The sequence below is a fragment of the Mesoplodon bidens genome (assembly GCF_964165515.1).
Source record: "Mesoplodon bidens genome assembly, chromosome: 5".
Classification (NCBI taxonomy): domain Eukaryota; kingdom Metazoa; phylum Chordata; class Mammalia; order Artiodactyla; family Ziphiidae; genus Mesoplodon; species Mesoplodon bidens.
Window position 1 is genome coordinate 109,198,590 of NC_138161.1, and position 16,866 is coordinate 109,215,455.

The 16,866-nt window shown below is 36.4% G+C and overlaps 1 protein-coding gene across 6 annotated transcripts in view; it reads right to left on the reverse strand.

Annotated features, from left to right (window-relative positions):
- The window catches only part of ATP13A3 (ATPase 13A3), an 81,754-nt gene that overhangs the window by 54,630 nt on the left and 10,258 nt on the right, over positions 1 to 16,866 (reverse strand). For 4 of the 6 annotated variants that reach the window (XM_081236074.1, XM_081236077.1, XM_081236072.1 and 1 more), the window contains 5 exons: positions 8,850 to 8,912; positions 2,887 to 2,985; positions 2,051 to 2,224; positions 1,219 to 1,401; positions 841 to 911 (listed from right to left, as the gene is read on the reverse strand). In XM_081236074.1, the coding sequence (XP_081092200.1) occupies positions 841 to 911; positions 1,219 to 1,401; positions 2,051 to 2,224; positions 2,887 to 2,937 (479 nt within the window). In that variant the 5' untranslated portion in view covers positions 2,938 to 2,985; positions 8,850 to 8,912. Of the gene's footprint in view, positions 1 to 840; positions 912 to 1,218; positions 1,402 to 2,050; positions 2,225 to 2,886; positions 2,986 to 8,758; positions 8,817 to 8,849; positions 8,913 to 16,866 lie in introns of those variants that run through there. The other 2 variants (XM_081236075.1, XM_081236076.1) reach the window with 2 other exon arrangements.

The window sequence follows — 16,866 nt, forward strand, 5'->3', positions numbered from 1 at the left end:
CAATAATCACTTTAACAGCAATAAAAATAGAATCCTAGTTAATTTAGTACTTATATCATTTGAAGCCTCCACAAAAAATAAATTTTAAAGGATTATTCCAATATGTTCTACCCAAGGCTGAACTTGTTTGATGATGTCCCATCTTTATCCACATATTAAGGTGAAATTTATGTTTGTCAATCACTCCATCCCTCAAGTACAAGTGGATGGAACTGTCAGGAAATTGAGAGGTGATAATTCAGATACTCTGACAGGCTAAAAGGTACACTCGAAATTCACTTTGAGGTGAACCCTCAAAAAGAAAAAGAACCAACAGACTAACAGGTATACTCAGGGCTTCCCTCGTGGTGCAGTGGTTGAGAGTCCGCCTGCCAATGCAGGGGACACGGGTTCGTGCCCCGGTCCGGGAAGATCCCACATGCCGCGGAGCGGCTAGGTCCGTGAGCCATGGCCGCTGAGCCTGAACGTCCGGAGCCTGTGCTCCGCAACGGGAGAGGCCACAACAGTAAGCGGCCCACGTACCGCAAAAAAAAAAAAAAAAAAGGTATACTCAAAATTCACTTTGAGATGAATCCTCAAAAAGAAAAGGACTCAGACTGGATTTTGGGAGCATACTGCTTCTAACTTTTATGTAAATTTTGCCAAGGTACAAGTTGCAGATAGGATTTATTCTAAAATGGTTATTAAGTATTCAAATAACACCAAGGAGTTATTAATGAACAAGTGAATGAAAGTTATGTAACAAAAACCTCTTCAATTTTATGTAACACTAAAATGAATTCTTTTCTAGCTAAAACATTATCAAGATACTCATAATCCAAACAAAAGAAAAGTACGTACTTTAAGAAAACAAAATTGTGAAGGGTATCATTCCAGAAGTATTTTACACTATGGTGGGTGAAATAACGAATCTGTAGAACATACATAAAGGTTATATCAAAAAGCATTATTATCACTTGTTAACAATTAAGTTTACTAACACAAATTTAGCATATAGTGTAACAACTATTAAAATTAAAGCAATCACGTGACATGTAATCTATTTCTTCTAGTAAATAACTAAATTGTGTTATATACAATGATAAATAGGCACTTTATATGCATATAATTTTATCTCAAACAAAAAAACTGCAAGTACAAAATTATAGACTATCCGTAATAGTATAAAATGTAACAATTCTAGTTCTTAAAGGAACTTTGAGACTAAGATCACAATACCTGTTGTGATTGAGGCTGTGAATATTTATTCATCTCAAGCCTATTCTCTTCAGCCAGATTTTCAGTTAGGTGAACTGCATGGCCATTTGAAACCTTATTAGCCATAGATTTTGGGCTTGAAAATGGGGGAGTTTCCAGAGAAAGAAAGCGAATTTTTGCACAAAACCACATTCTGAATTCATCCTTAGAAGAGAAAGGAATAAGGATAAAGAGTCAATTATGCATATTACATAACCATATATATTTGGTTCCCATTCTTTACACGATATATTATTTACTTATCTCTAATTGAGAAAGTCTCACTTTCCACTCACTAAATGTTAAACCATTTCGAAATACGAAGATGCATACATTCAAAAAGGAAGTGCTTTCAACTGCTCACCATTTTATATGTCATACTTCACTGAGAGGATCTCATAAAAGATCATAATTTCTTAATTTATCCAACTATATACTGAGACTAGATATTAAAGCCTCATAAAATGCTTCCAATTAGGATTTTAAAACAAATCCTAGGGTGCAACAGCACTGCACAGTAGATAAGATCTGGGATACAGTCCTGTCAAGTGAGTTTGATAGACCAACCACTGATCCAATCTCTCAGTGCATCAAGAACTATAAACAAGCGTAGATGTGATCATTTTTAAGATTCCTTTAAAGTCTAATCACTGGGATAATAGTCACTTCAAACACAGATGCTTTAGAAATACTAGGATTAGTATTCCTCATTGTATCCTAGCAGTGATGTTCTCTTCGTATTTTATTTTGAATACACACAAAGACATTATTTTACTTCTCAAATAATCAGCTACAAGTACACACGTGGACTTACAGTAGTCCTCAGCAGCACCACTTCACAGTCTTTAACTGCAGCTCTAATACAGGTTGCCTTTACCCGCCACTCGGGCATCCAATAGAGGAGCAGGAGAAGAAAGCCGCCAGTACACACCACTCCGAGAGAAACTATGGCAAGCTTCCAGCGACACAAATTATAGCCATAAATCTCCTGCATGGACATAGTGATTACACATCAAGTGACATGAGAGGTAAATTTCAAAGTGACAACCCTATCTTTCCCCCCACATACCACCAACAAAGACTTGAGTTTTATTAAGCTGACTTTAAACATTTTTTATAAATGGAAAATTAGAAATTTTGCATTTGGGATATATTTAAACATTAGCTAATGTAACTTCTTAAATTATCAAATGAAAACACATATCTCTTTCCTCTAAGTTTTAACAGTTCACAAGTGAATCAGGAACTATACTGGAACCAGAGGTGTTACATAATCCCAACTCAAAAACACAGTCAGACGACAGCACACTGGTTTAGCTGTTGTTTTATTGTATTTTAGTTTAGCAGGTTTTTTTTTTTTTTTTTTTTTTGCGGTAGGCGGGCCTCTCACTGTTGTGGCCTCTCCCCTTGCGGAGCACAGGCTCCGGACGCGCAGGCTCAGCGGCCATGGCTCACGGGCCCAGCCGCTCCGCGGCATATGGGATCCTCCCAGACCGGGGCACGAACCCGTATCCCCTGCATCGGCAGGCGGACTCTCAACCACTGCGCCACCAGGGAAGCCCAATTTAGCAGTTTTTTAAATATACTTTTCTACTTCCCTAGAAATATAAATTCTTCATACTTTATAAGTATATTATAAAAGCTGGTTACCATTTCATCTTCTTGACCCTGGTTGATAGTCTTTCTTTCTTCTTTGTCCATATCTACAGTGGTTGGAAAGGTCTTGTGCTTCAGAACAATTGAAGATAACTGAGGGAAAGAGGAACAAATATTAGAACATTATCTTGTATCTTGGTAGACTATATCTGATACTAACTTCATACTACTAGATTTCTTGTTTTGATACAAGTTTAACTGATATTTAAGTAGTCACTAAAGTGCTAATTCTCATGACATTTTCAATGGTGTGCCAGTTCTTGAAACTGCCTGGCTTACTGCTATCACAAAACTTGGCATATTTCATTAATTAATTTATACTAGCACTAGCCTTGCTACAAAGCCGTTTAAATTCTGAGAGAAACTATTACTACAGACTCTTCCTTTTTCATTCCCCAGACTCATCTACTGAGCACCTATCACATGTATGGCAATTGCTGGGTTAATCTCTAAGGCAAGTGTACCTCTACCGGAGACCACTCAACTGACTAACTCATTCTGATGCCAAGTCCACTGAGCAATCTTATTGTTCCTGACCACCCATAATGCTTGTGTAGGAAAAAATTCATTGAGCCCACTGACAAAAATCTTTTTCCTGTATTAAAAAACAGATTAAATTCAAATATTAGACATTCAGCCACACATTAAAGAGAGTTGCAAAATGTAAAACAATGCCGGTTTTCTCGTTTTGGTTTTTTTTTTGCTTCTGGAAAATATATATATTTTTGGAAAATATGTACTTAACATGTAGTATCTATAACTGTTCTATTAAATTAATATTCTTAAAGATCTATAAAAACTAATGTGGCGATAACAGGTATAACACACATAAACAAAAGCTCCTTAGGGTTCACAACAGTTTTCAAGAATGTAAAAGGGTCTGAGCCCTGAGCCCAAAGAGTTTGAGAGCCACTGCTTTAGACTAGGCTGATCTCTGCAGAACACAGTGGGAATATTACCTGCCTCATTACGGATGCCATACCTCCACTCATCTATACGGTGTATAGCAAGCACAAGTCTGACACATGGTAGGCAATCAAAAAATACCTCCTGAATGAATGACCTGATAAAGAATTTGTGCTAAGACAGCAATAGCCACATGTAAGGTTTACATGATATGAATTAATAGCAAACTAAAACCAACTGGAGGATTTCAAGTTAATCCCCCCCCCATAAGGCTACTGAACTCTCCTGATTTATGCCATCAACAAAATGACCAATAAACAATACTGATGCCTCCTGAATGGGCACTCAAAGTTTCTCTACCTTCTGGTAGCCCTGAAGACGGGGTTAGGGCTAGGTAGAGTCAGGGCTTTCCACAGAAATAAAATGCAAAAGTTTGAAAAAACACACACACACACGCGCGCGCGCACGCACGCACACGCGCGCGTGCGCGCTCGCTCTCTCTCTCTCTCTCTCTCTCTCTCTCTATTGGACTCAGTGCCATCTTGGAAAAGAAGCCTCAGAGGTATCTTGTTTCTCAGAGGAAAACAAGACACATTATCATACAAAACCTTTTAGGCAATTTAGTAACAATTTCTTCTCAGTCTAGGGTACTGTTACAGCCCTGAAAAGTATAGGACTAGAGTCATCCCACCATTGTAAGGCTGTTCCATCAAACCAATACAACTTGAGGCCGCAGTTATGCTCAAGGGCTATACACCTGCTGCTATAGACTTTGGGGAGAATGAGCAAGTCCAACCTCTTTCCCTGTAGAAGAGATCAGCTGTTGTTGCCTGAACCTGTAAGGTTTAGTCCAATCCTGCAAGGTTTCAAATGTGCACGTGCCTACCTTCAAAGGGTAATAAGGCAAAGGAACTCTGCCCTGACACTGTCCCCACTAAAGAATCCAGTCTGGGGTTCTTAACCTTTAACCCGTGGTTCTTCCTTAAGTTATGGACTGTGTCTCAGGATCATCACTCAGGATTTACCAGTCATTCTTAACAACCAAAACATATAATTCTGATCCCCATTTCCCAACACCACCTAAAATATGTTTCTCGAGGGGAGGAACCTCTTCAAATTCTTAAATGGAGAGACTTCTGCTTCCAACCAAGACTAGCTCTCCTAACTAAAACAACAAAATGAATAAAATATATAAAACTATATAGTCTTCAAGGAACTGGACGTCAATGAAGGAAACTGATACAAAAATGGGTGAGCTCTACAATTGTCCCAGTTTACAAACTGAATAATTTACAGGATGCAAAAAAAAAATGTAGGACAGGAATCCCAGGGGGAGCCCAGCAATCTTCCTGAGTTGAAGAGATGAAGCTGGCAGTCTGGGGAGGCACCAAAGTGACTGGGTTTGCAGGGCAGATTACCAGAGAAGAGATATGTACAGAGAAGGAACACTGAAAATCTGCAAAGTGGTCCCTTCTCAAGTCTTCAGCTGAATACCGATCAGCACTTGTGTGTGAGGAAACTACCAAGACCAGGGGAAAATCTACCCAAAAGGTTTAAGGAGAAAAATGCATCAGGGCTCACACAGGGCTGGGAAGAGCACCTGTTCCCACCAATCAGTGGGAAAACCTCATTAGCTGCATGAAATCAGGCGGAGTACTCAGAGGATTCTGCTTCAGTAGTGGGTTCAAATTAACCTGAAACTAAAAGCTACTCTGATCCTGCCTAACAAAACTTTTAAGACTTAAAAGAATAAAATTGTTTCCAAGTAACTTAACTGCTTCACAGAACACAGTCCAAGGAGATCTATAGGAATACAAAATATCTAGTTACAATGTCTGGTATCCAATTAAAACTTAACAGGCTTGCAAAGAAGCAAGGAAATATGACCCACAATGAGAAAAATCAATGGACAGAAGAGGACCTAGAATTGACAGAGATAATAGAACTGGTAGACAAGGAAATTAAAATAACTGCAAAGGAACTCTGCCCTGACACTGTCCCCACTATAGTTCTTATGTTCAAAAAGCAACTATAGTTCATATGTTCAAAAAGCAAGAGGAAAGACTGATCATGTGAAGCAGAGACATGAAAAATATAAAAAAGAACCAAATCGAACATAAAATAAAAAGTACAATGTCTGACATGAAAAACACACTAGATGGGATTAACAGTAGATTCGATATTACCAAAAAAAAAAAATCAATGAACTTGAAGACATAGTAATAGAAATATCCAAAATGAAAAATGGAGAGAAAAAAGACTAGAGGGGAAAAAAAGCTAACATAACAGCATCAGTAAGCTGTGTGACATCTCAAGCACTCTGATATACATGTAAGGCAGGAGGGAACAAAAAATATGTAATTCTATAATGGCCCCCAAATTTCCAGATTAGATGAAAAACTATAAACCCACTGACCCAAGAAGTCCAACTAACACTAACCAAAGAACATAAGAAATTAAACCAAGGCATACCATCATCAAAACCCATGATGAAAAATGGGTTTTATATATATATATACACACACACACGTGTGTATATATATATATGTATATTATGTATATATATGTGTGTGTATATATATATATGTGTGTGTGTATATATATATATATATATATATCTTGAAAGAAGCCAGAGAAAAAAGACATGTCACATACAAAGGAAAATAAATAAAAATGACATCAAATTTCTTGCTAAAAACAATGCAGACGAAAAGACAGCAGGGCAACATCTCTGAAGTACTGAGAAAAAGAAACGATTCTGAGAATTCTATACCCAGCAAAAATATCTTCCCAAATCAAAGGTGAAATAAAAGTCTTTTTCAGATACAAAAGCTGGGGAAAATTCACCAGCAGTGAACCAAAAAAAAAAAAAATTGTTAAGGGAATTCCTCAGATGGGGGAAAAAAGATAACTGATGGTAATAAGGATCTCCGCAAAGGATTGATGAGCACCAGAAATGGTAACTAAGTGGGTAACTATACACAGCAACAGCACAAAGAACATGGAGAAATGAAAGTACACTCTTATAATGCTCTTAAGAAAGTAGGAAAAGAACAGCAAGTTATACCGAGTGTAGGCACTTAAGGGAAAGACTAAAATTCAGAGAAGAAATAAATGAAATTTTAAAAAACAGAAAAATGATGAAAAACATCAATGAAACCAAAATCTGGTTCTTTGACATTAATAACATTGATCATTTCTAGTTAAACTCAAAGGGGGGGGGCAAAAATTATCAATATCAGGAATAGAACAGGAGACATCACTATAGATTATGCAGATATGAGAAGAATAATCAAGGAACCAACAAACAACTTTACACAAACAAACCAACTTTTCTGCAGGTTTGAACTTACTTCCCAATAAAAAAACTTAAAACGTAAAAAAAAAATCTTTATTAGTCAGGGGATGGCTGTGAGTTGATAACTGATAAAGCTGACTTAAAAGCTGAGTGATGAAAAAAAATTAAAATTAAAAAAAGAAAAAAAAAGCTGAGTGATGGTCCATGAGAGTTCATTATACTCATCTTTCTACTCTTTAATATGTATAAATTGTCCATAATGGAAGTTTTCTTAAATAAAAGCCATCCATTTGCTAAAATATGGCACAAATGAACTCATCTATGAAACAGATTCAGAGACATAGTGAATGGACTTGTGGTTGCCAAGGGGCAGGGGGTGTGCGGGAGGGATGGATTGGGAGTTTGGGATTAGCAGATGCAAACTATCATATATAGAATGGATAAACAAGGTCCTACTGCATAGCACAGGGAACTATATTCAATATCCTGTGATAAACCAAAATGGAAAAAATATGAAAAAGAATGTGTATATATATATATATGTACAATTGAATCACTTTGTTATACAGCAGAAATTAACCCAACACTGTAAATCAACTATACTTGAATTAAAAAAAAAAATTCACCCATCTGAAGTGAAAATAAAAGAAAAATTTCAGAGGATAGTCATTCCTGGCACGAAGGGATATGAATCTTGAGGACTCTTGAGTCCCAAATCTACTGATTCAACCTATTATGTTCAGGTATTATCCATAAACTCTTACCCCTGGGTTTTGAATCTAACTCTTCTTCACTCTTGTCTTTCATCCATTGCCTAGAAATATAGATGTACTTCCCCACTTCTGTAAATTCTAAGTTTTCAATGTAGAATATATTTGCAGATAAATAAGCATGCTTTTCATAATTTTAGAAAAAGAACTACCATTAAAATACAATGTTTTCCTTAATTCCATATGCTCATAACTATTTTAAATATTTTCCCCAAATATCTCTTGACAGAGTTCAAATTAGTCCAAGATAACTATATTTTTATCTCATCTTCTACAGGTAAAAACTGACCACAGCAAAAAAAATACTCAAATTATTTTTAAATGAGCCATTACACATGGTGCACTGCCTACAACAATCTATGTTCATACTTTTCTAAATACAATTCTTGACCATATTATCTCATTACTCTTTTTATAAGTGTTATTTCTCTGAAATTTAACTTACTTTTTAAGGCAAAGTTCTACTTTTTAAGGCAAAGTTCTTAAGTCTTACCAAATTTTACCAAAGATGAAATATTAAAAATAATTTAAGTAATTCAAATTAAAAGTTGCTCTAAAAGTCACCAATTATTATTCTCTATAAACATATTATACTTCATAGGAAATTACTAAGAATTCACTCTTCACATAAACTTTTAGTAAAGCCCAGTGAGACAAGTGCAACAGCTTACATTTAAAACATATACATACCATAAATGTATAAATTTTAAAAACATGTACATATAGAAACCCCTTAACATTTTTATGACATCATGAAGATAAAAATCTATATAACATATTTCAAAATATATTACTTATCAAGATGAAAATACATATTAAATACTATTCTACCATTTACTCAATTAGATATTTAAAACATTAATATCAAACTTCTAAAATCCATTTAACTTACAGAAGTATAACTTCCGGTGGTTTGCTTGAGGGCGTGTGCTTTTTAATCAAGTCAATTTCTAGATCATAAAAAACAAAGAAATTTTTCTTACCAATAGCACTGTATCATCATTCCTTCCAACTGTTGATATTAGCAGAGCTTTCAAAAGCCGGCTCTTAATAACAAAAATAAAATGAAACTAAGCATAAAAATCCATTCAAAAGACAATTTTCTGCCACATACTTGTTTGGGTTCTTTTTGAACTGTTTTCAAAATGACTAAGACATTAAAATTTAGGATTTTTTAATGCTCCGATTTTAAATGGGTTTTCAGAAGACATACCTTCTGCCATCTGACTGCCACTGCAGAGCTCCTATTACTTGAATAAATCATATCTAGCTAGCATACTGAAGTCCCAATTCCACGGTGCATGACTGAGCCTTGATGTTATCTAAGTAGCAAGCAGCTTATAGGCTATTGTGCTTAACCAAACCCTTCCTTGCATTTACAATGAACCTGATTTTTTTGTGTAAGTAATAACAGCAGCACAGGACAAAGTGAAGCTATCAGGAGTAAATCACACAAAATCTAATGCTAATTTTTGTGAAAGTTAACTCATTTTTTCACATTATGTAATTACTAAGAACCATTTAAGGTATAGTCTTAAATCTAGGGTTAAGAGTCAGATCTCATTTCCTAAAACAAGATGAGCTAGACTTAACAAGCATAGAATCCCCACACCTAAGGCATCTTTGCTTCAAACCTGAGTTTCGCATTAGCTGTAACAATATTATAGTATTATATGTGGAGGGTTTTCTTTGAGGATACTCAATGTATGTGCTTAGATTTCCAAAGTAGGTAATTTTACGAGGTGAATTAGGGAATGAATGATCTGCCACTCAAGTAAAACCTCAAGCAAAGTAAATTCTGAATAAATATTTTTAATTTAATTTTTTACTTCTGTTGGTATTTGCCAACTTCAGGGAAACTGAAGTTAAAAAAATAAAATTAGGGCTTCCCTGGTGGTGCAGTGGTTGAGAGTCCGCCTGCCGATGCAGGGGACACGAGTTCGTGCCCCGGTCCGGGAAGATCCCACATGACGTGGAGCGGCTAGGCCCGTGAGCCATGGCCGCTGGGCCTGCGTGTCCAGAGCCTGTGCTCCGCAACGGCAGAGGCCACAAAAGTGAGAAGCCCGTGTACCACAAAAACAAACAAATAAATAAAATTTAAAATGTACTATTCAATATTTGCAAAACTAAATAAGTATTAAAAATTCTCAAATGATATTTTTTATAAGTTTGGAACATGTACTTCTTAAGTTTTAAAAATTAAAACTACACTAAAAATTTTGGGCCACCTTGTATTGTTGAAAAACAAAATGAATCATCCCACTTTATTTTGTAGTTCTAGGTTTTTTTCCTGAGAATTAAACATACCTATACATGTTAAATAAAGATTTGATAAACACACCTTTCAGAACCACAAAGCAAAGGGTGTTTTAAAGATTCTGAAGTATAAACAGCAAAGCCAGCATTCTGTATTAGTTCATCAATATTTCAATCAATATTATTTCATTGTCAAATTTGTAGCATCTACAGCAATTAAGATGACCTTCTGCAATTCAAAAGCAGTTCTACCTTTACAACTGAAACATGCCCTATTAATATAAAATCCTAACTCTACTCACTGTCCAAGCTTAATTTTAGTATCTACACAAATATTTGTGTAAAAAGAATGACAAAATCTCAATCTCCCAACAACAGTAACCAAATTGTGACAACTTTATGAGGGCAAAACTTAACACTTCAAGTCAGCTCCTAACAATAAGAATGACATAATATAATTTAATGAATACATGGAAATTTTACGAGGATACCAGCTAAATCTTAACAAAGCTCTACTCAATACCCATTTTATCACTTCCCATCTTGAACTTTCTCTTATAATACATGCTTTTGTTTCTGTGTTTAGGCTTAAGGAAGACCATTGTATCCAATATACACCAAACTAAAACTGTATTTACATTTGTAAAAGGCAGTCTTTGTATAATTATTTTTTTTGTAAGTTATAAAACAATGTGATAGCTGTAACAAAATAAGTTATAATTAGGAAAGATAATGCAATTTTCTGTCTTAGGGTCAATTCAAGAACATTACGAGTCATAACTTAACCTGCACTATAACATACGTGCATACATTTTTATCACTTTTATTATATACACTATTTAAAGAAAGAAATCAACCCATTTATTCAGAGAAACCCCACGTGGTAAGACTATCATTAGACAAAATAATGGCTTTGAGTATTACAGTCAATTGTATAGTATTTAATCAGTAAAAACTGGGAGAAGGTACCTTTGGACTGACAAATGGTATCTATGCTTTATTCTCATTATTAAAAAAAGGAAATGAGTAAAATATATAATTTATATACAGCATAATTAAGTTTGCATAATTAAGTTTGTCTACTTAATATGAATGAGAGATTTTTTTTCATTTATTCAAGTTACTTTGATCTTAAAACTTTTATACTTCCCCTTAAACCTTCCTCATGTATGTGACTTTCTAAAACTCCATACTCAAGGGCTGAAAGTTATGAAAGTATTATAACTGCTAGATTGATTTCAAAATCTTACCATCTATTATGGAAAATGCTACAGCAGACAACTGAAAGCAGTAGAAAGGCTCACTATGATAAGACCAGTCCGAAAGAGTGAATATTCAAAACTGGCAGAACCAAAAAGGCCTCAAAAGAAAACTGGCACCCACCCCTAAGACAACCAAAGAATGAATATATCTGTAAATTGGTGATGTAACTATCAGGGGTAACAGTGTGTCAGGATGGGAATGAGGGAGACTTCCGTGCTCTTTGAATGCTTTCACCATCTATGTGCAATAATATTTTTAAATAGTTAAAGAAAGAAAGGAAAGAAAGAAGACTGAGCCTATGTACAGAATTCTAATTCTACCACACATGGCCAACTGTGGGCCTGAACTTGTAGGACCCTCCAGATGGTCTCTATCAGACCATTCTACTCTCTTTGCCTGGATGTACTCTTATTGTTATTTTACCCCAGACAAGGTAAAGTAGCCATTTTGAAGGCTCCTTTAACAAGCATATTTCAAGAAAGCTACAGTTAGCTATTTTTATTTTTCTGTCTCCTCCATATTTTGGCTCCACTGAGGAAAAGTACTAGCCAGTGATACAGCAAAAGCAACGGCAAATTCTAAATTATTTTATCAAACTAATTCAACTATAAGTATTAAGTGAGCATATATGACATGTTCACTACTATATTAGGAACAGTAGGAGATATAAAACTTTATCCCAAAATACAAAAAGAAACAAAAACAAATGAAAAGAGTACACAACTCAAGAATCAGCTTCAACTTGTTCTTAAATGTCAATTAATTCAACATGAACTATTTTGCAAGTTCCTTCACCCATCTTGGTTTCAACTTCTCCACTAAAATGAGACGGTTGTAATATTGGGTCGGCCGAAGTTTGTTTGGGTTTTTCTGCAACATTTTACGGAAAACCCGTACGAACTTTTTGGCCAACCCAATAACTCATGATTTATTCCAACCATGAAAGTTTCTGAGCTACACAAGTATCGCCTGTGTATACAGCCTTCTCTTGCACTCTTTCACCACTAGGTGACGTTCCAACATTGGTAAGAAAAGAGGCTGACAGTTTTCACAAGCCTTAGCAAGGCAATCACTGATCAAGAATGATTAAAGGTAAGAAATTTTATATAGTTTTTTTAGTACCAATGGAAATACTAATAAAAGTAGGAGTTGCCTATAATAGAACTTCTATTTCATGTGTCTCAATGGAAAAATAAGACATGACAATAAACATAAAACATATGATAATGGGAGGGAAAGGCAGGTATATTATTCCCTTTATAAAGATTACTGCCAAATTCACAATCGTCTGAAACTAGAATTTAGGGATCTTACAATGCTGTAGAACCAGGGAGGGGGAAAACAGTAACAATTAAAGAGCACATGATCCTATTAGAAAACAAGATGAGGTAAAGTATGAAATTACGTGATAAAGCATTATTTGCCTATTAAATTGGCACACACACAAAAAAAGAGCACCTTTATACACTGCTGTTAAGAGTGCACCTGTACTAGCTTTTTGGAAAACCAACTGACAGTATACAAAAATTTAAACCTCCTACATACTTTGATCCAACAATCCCAATTAGAAATCCATGTCACATGTCCCTATACATGTATGTTACCACTAACAGTTTCTTCAAATTCCTCTCTGCATTGTTAGACTTACGAAATAGACTATAAAAGTTTTGTGCTTTTTCTTTCTCTTTAGGGGTGAAAGTGGGTACCTACAAACAAACAAGCCTAGATGAAACAAATGAGAGTATTTTAAAACACGCACAAAAGAAATTGTGTGCCATGGGCATTTAATACAATAGCAATTGACAAATCAAGAGTTCTAATAACAGGGCCCAGTGGTTAAGAATCCACCTTCCAATGCAGGGGACACGGGTTTCGATCCCTGGTCAAGGAACTAAGATCCCACATGCCGCAGGGCAACTAAGCCCACGAGCCACAACTAGAGAGCCCATGTGCCACAACTACTGAGCCCGTGTGCTCTGGAGCCCACGTGCCACAACGAAAAGCCCGTGCACCGCAACAAAGATCCCGCGTGCTGCAACTAAGACCCAACGCAGCCTTATTTATTTATTTATTTATTCATTCATTCATTCATTCATTCATTCATTTATTAAAACAGGTCTAATAACAACTGTATAAATAAACCAAATTGTTTGTGCCTAAGTCCCCAAACTAAAAGTTACACTTTTAGGGGTAAGGGATTAAGAGGTACAAATTATTACGTATAAAGTAAGTTGCAAGGGTATATTGTATAACATGGGGAATATAGCCAATATTTTAAAATAACTATAAATGAAGTATAATCACTATATTGAATCACCATATTGTACATCTGTAACATATAATATTGTACATCAACTATACTTCAACTAAAAAAAAGTTACACTTTTCAGAGGTAAGGTAAGGGTTTTTGTTAAGCAATATATACATGAATGTTTCTTCCATTTTAATGCAAATTAGTGACTATTTCTTCTAAAATGTAATGCTATTAATCCAATCCCTAATAACTTGTTTGACATTTCAATCAGCCATTTAAAAGATAGTCTTTGAAATCTAAACATTCATTAATTCTAAGACTCGTATTTTCCACATTTTAGCGTAGTTAAAATTGGGATGTAACTTATAGATGAAACCTTACTGCTGCAGTTGACAGGTAACCATGGTGATGCAGTGATCAATGCATGCACACACTCAAAGCTGGTGTCAACTGTTTATGGCACTGCCATTTCAGTTGAGTAAAGTGCATTATTGGCAGTACAATGCTGAGTTTAAATTGATTATTAAAAATATTCAAAAAGATTACACTGTAGTTGCATATTGAAACAAAAAGTAATCATTTTCACAGAAAAGTATCAAAATAGAGCAGCAGAGTGGAAAGGAAGAACTAGGATCAGAAGGGGTGGGGGGATAGGGAAAGGTAGAGAAGGAAAAAAAAAAAAGAGGGAAGAACAGAAGAACTTTCCGGAGAATTATACTTCTAAATCTTCAGTATGTTAAGGAGTCACACATAGACTACAGATATGTTCATTTTTCTTATAACAACAAACTCCAAAATAATTTTTCTTCACTAACTCAGCATATGTCACTTCAGGATTATTGTATTATGCTTACAAGAAAACAAAATTAGTTTTACTCATGATCTATACTACAGTACGGTTCACATTTCATTTTTCCACACATTATAAAGGCTCAACCTCAAAGAAGCACAAAATCACCAGGCAACCATTCTGTACAAAAAGTACAATCCTGCAAATTTCCAACTACAACTGATAGGCACTTGGATCAGCTTTTTTCAATTACGTGAATTTTTTTCCACTTGACTCCTTTTCCCCCAATTTTAAACCTACTCATGCTGATCCAGCATAGAAAGGAAGTATAAAAGGCCCTAAAATCTTCATTCAGCAAATATTTCAATAATACAGAACTTTAAATTGCTATTGAAGAGGATAACGGCCTTACTCATGGTACAACCATCACAGAAATCTAAACTTCCTCATTTCCTATGGTCATTCTATAATCCACTATTCAGGATTAAAAAAAAAATCAATGTATTTGGGTACTATGTCAACCGTAATAATAGTGACTGATATTTGTAAAGTGATTTTTAGTTTACAAAATATTATCGATTTACCAGTTTTCAATCAATACTGTCTTAAAAACAGGAAAAAATAATAATCTTCACTTAACTAAGATTAGCATTTTTCACTTTCCCTAGAAAGCCAAGCACGGGGTGACTTTATATCGAAAAGCCTTACCAACAAATTAATGTAGACAGCACCATTCATTTTCCAAAAATTCATTTGAGAGCAGCATGTACTTGAAATACACGCTTTCATACGGTAAACAGCGTAGGTTCCTAAGACAGCCCACGAATGACCTTTTTACCTCTCACAATGTTGCTGAATTCTACTTCATATTACACTAGCCTGGGTGTTGAGGCAGGTAGCCAGGTTACCAAGCCTCTACTTCCTCTGACTACTTCTTTTTTTTTTTTTTTTTTTTTGTGGTACGCGGGCCTCTCACTGCTGTGGCCTCTCCCGCTGCGGAGCACAGGCTCCGGACGCGCAGGCTCAGCGGCCATGGCTCACGGGCCCAGCCGCTCCGCGGCATGTGGGATCCTCCCGGACCCGGGCACGACCCCGTGTCCCCTGCATCGGCAGGCGGACTCTCAACCGCTGCGCCACCAGGGAAGCCCCCCTCTGACTACTTCTTAACTATTAATTCCTCCATGCTTCTCTCTCTGTAACAATATCATGGGCAAAGGGTGGCACCACTGGCCCATCTACAGTGGCAACAACCAATCAGTATTGTCAGCACTGCTCTCTCAGGAGATCCAGACGCACGGATTCAAACATCTACGGTCCATGTTTGCAGACAGCTAAATTCAAATGGCTTGTTTCAACTTTCTTCCAAAAACCTGCCCTCCCACCTGCTGCTGCCACTACCAATTCCCTCTACTCCTTTAACGAATAGGACTTGCCTAAAAAGCCATGCCAGGAAATTGGAAGTCATCCTAGACTCCTTCCTATCCCACACCTTCTACATCCATCTGGGCACTAAGTCTTATCATTCCTACCTTTCTCAAGCCCACCTCACCCCACCCTATCTGCACTGGCATGCCTCACCTTGGGTCCCGATCCCCTCTCCAGTCTCCCTCATTCTAGTCAGTATATGAACCTGATGTGATCGTTTCTCTCTGCTTAAAATTTCAAGAGCTTCCTATTGTCTGCAGCAGCATTTCCCAACTGGTACAAGCCCCTCCAAAATAAAAAAAATTTAAAGGCACTGACTGCTCATATAAATTGAAGAAAAGTACTGCATTAAACAAAGTTAAGTAGCCCTCTTACCAGCAAGACTTTGGAAAGTCTTACAACACACAATACTATTATGTGTTTGCCTACCATGGGAAACTGGGGCAAAAGAGAGACCCAATTGGGCTCCAAGGACAAAGTCACAACTAATTGGGAGACACATAAAATCCTTCAGAACCTGGCCCTGCCTAGTTGTCAACACCACCTTCCATTCATCACTGGTTATTATTCACCTCCTACAAACCTTACTTCCCAGCTATACAGAACACAACTTGCAGTTCCTCAAAGAGCCCTACTGATTCCTGATTCCATTCTTTTATATACATCATTCCTTCTGCTAAGAATGCCACTCCCTAACTTAGGCTGGCTGAAGAGCTCCTGCTGGTCCTTCCAGCCCCTGGTCAGTTATCTTCTCTGCTAAGCTTTGCTTGTCCCTTCCGCCCCGCAGCAGACTTGGCCCACCTCTGTCCCTCCTCTACACGTGTCAGAGCAGTCAGCACTTGTCTCACAATATTGGGCTTACAGACTAAAAACAGACTTAAAGTTGGGAAGCAGGCCAGCAACCAGCAACACAGCTGACTGAATCAGACAGGGCAAGACAGGAGGTGAGTGTGAAGAAGGGGTAAAATCTTTCCTTTTTCTGGGCAAAATTTCACAACAAAGTAAATTTTGT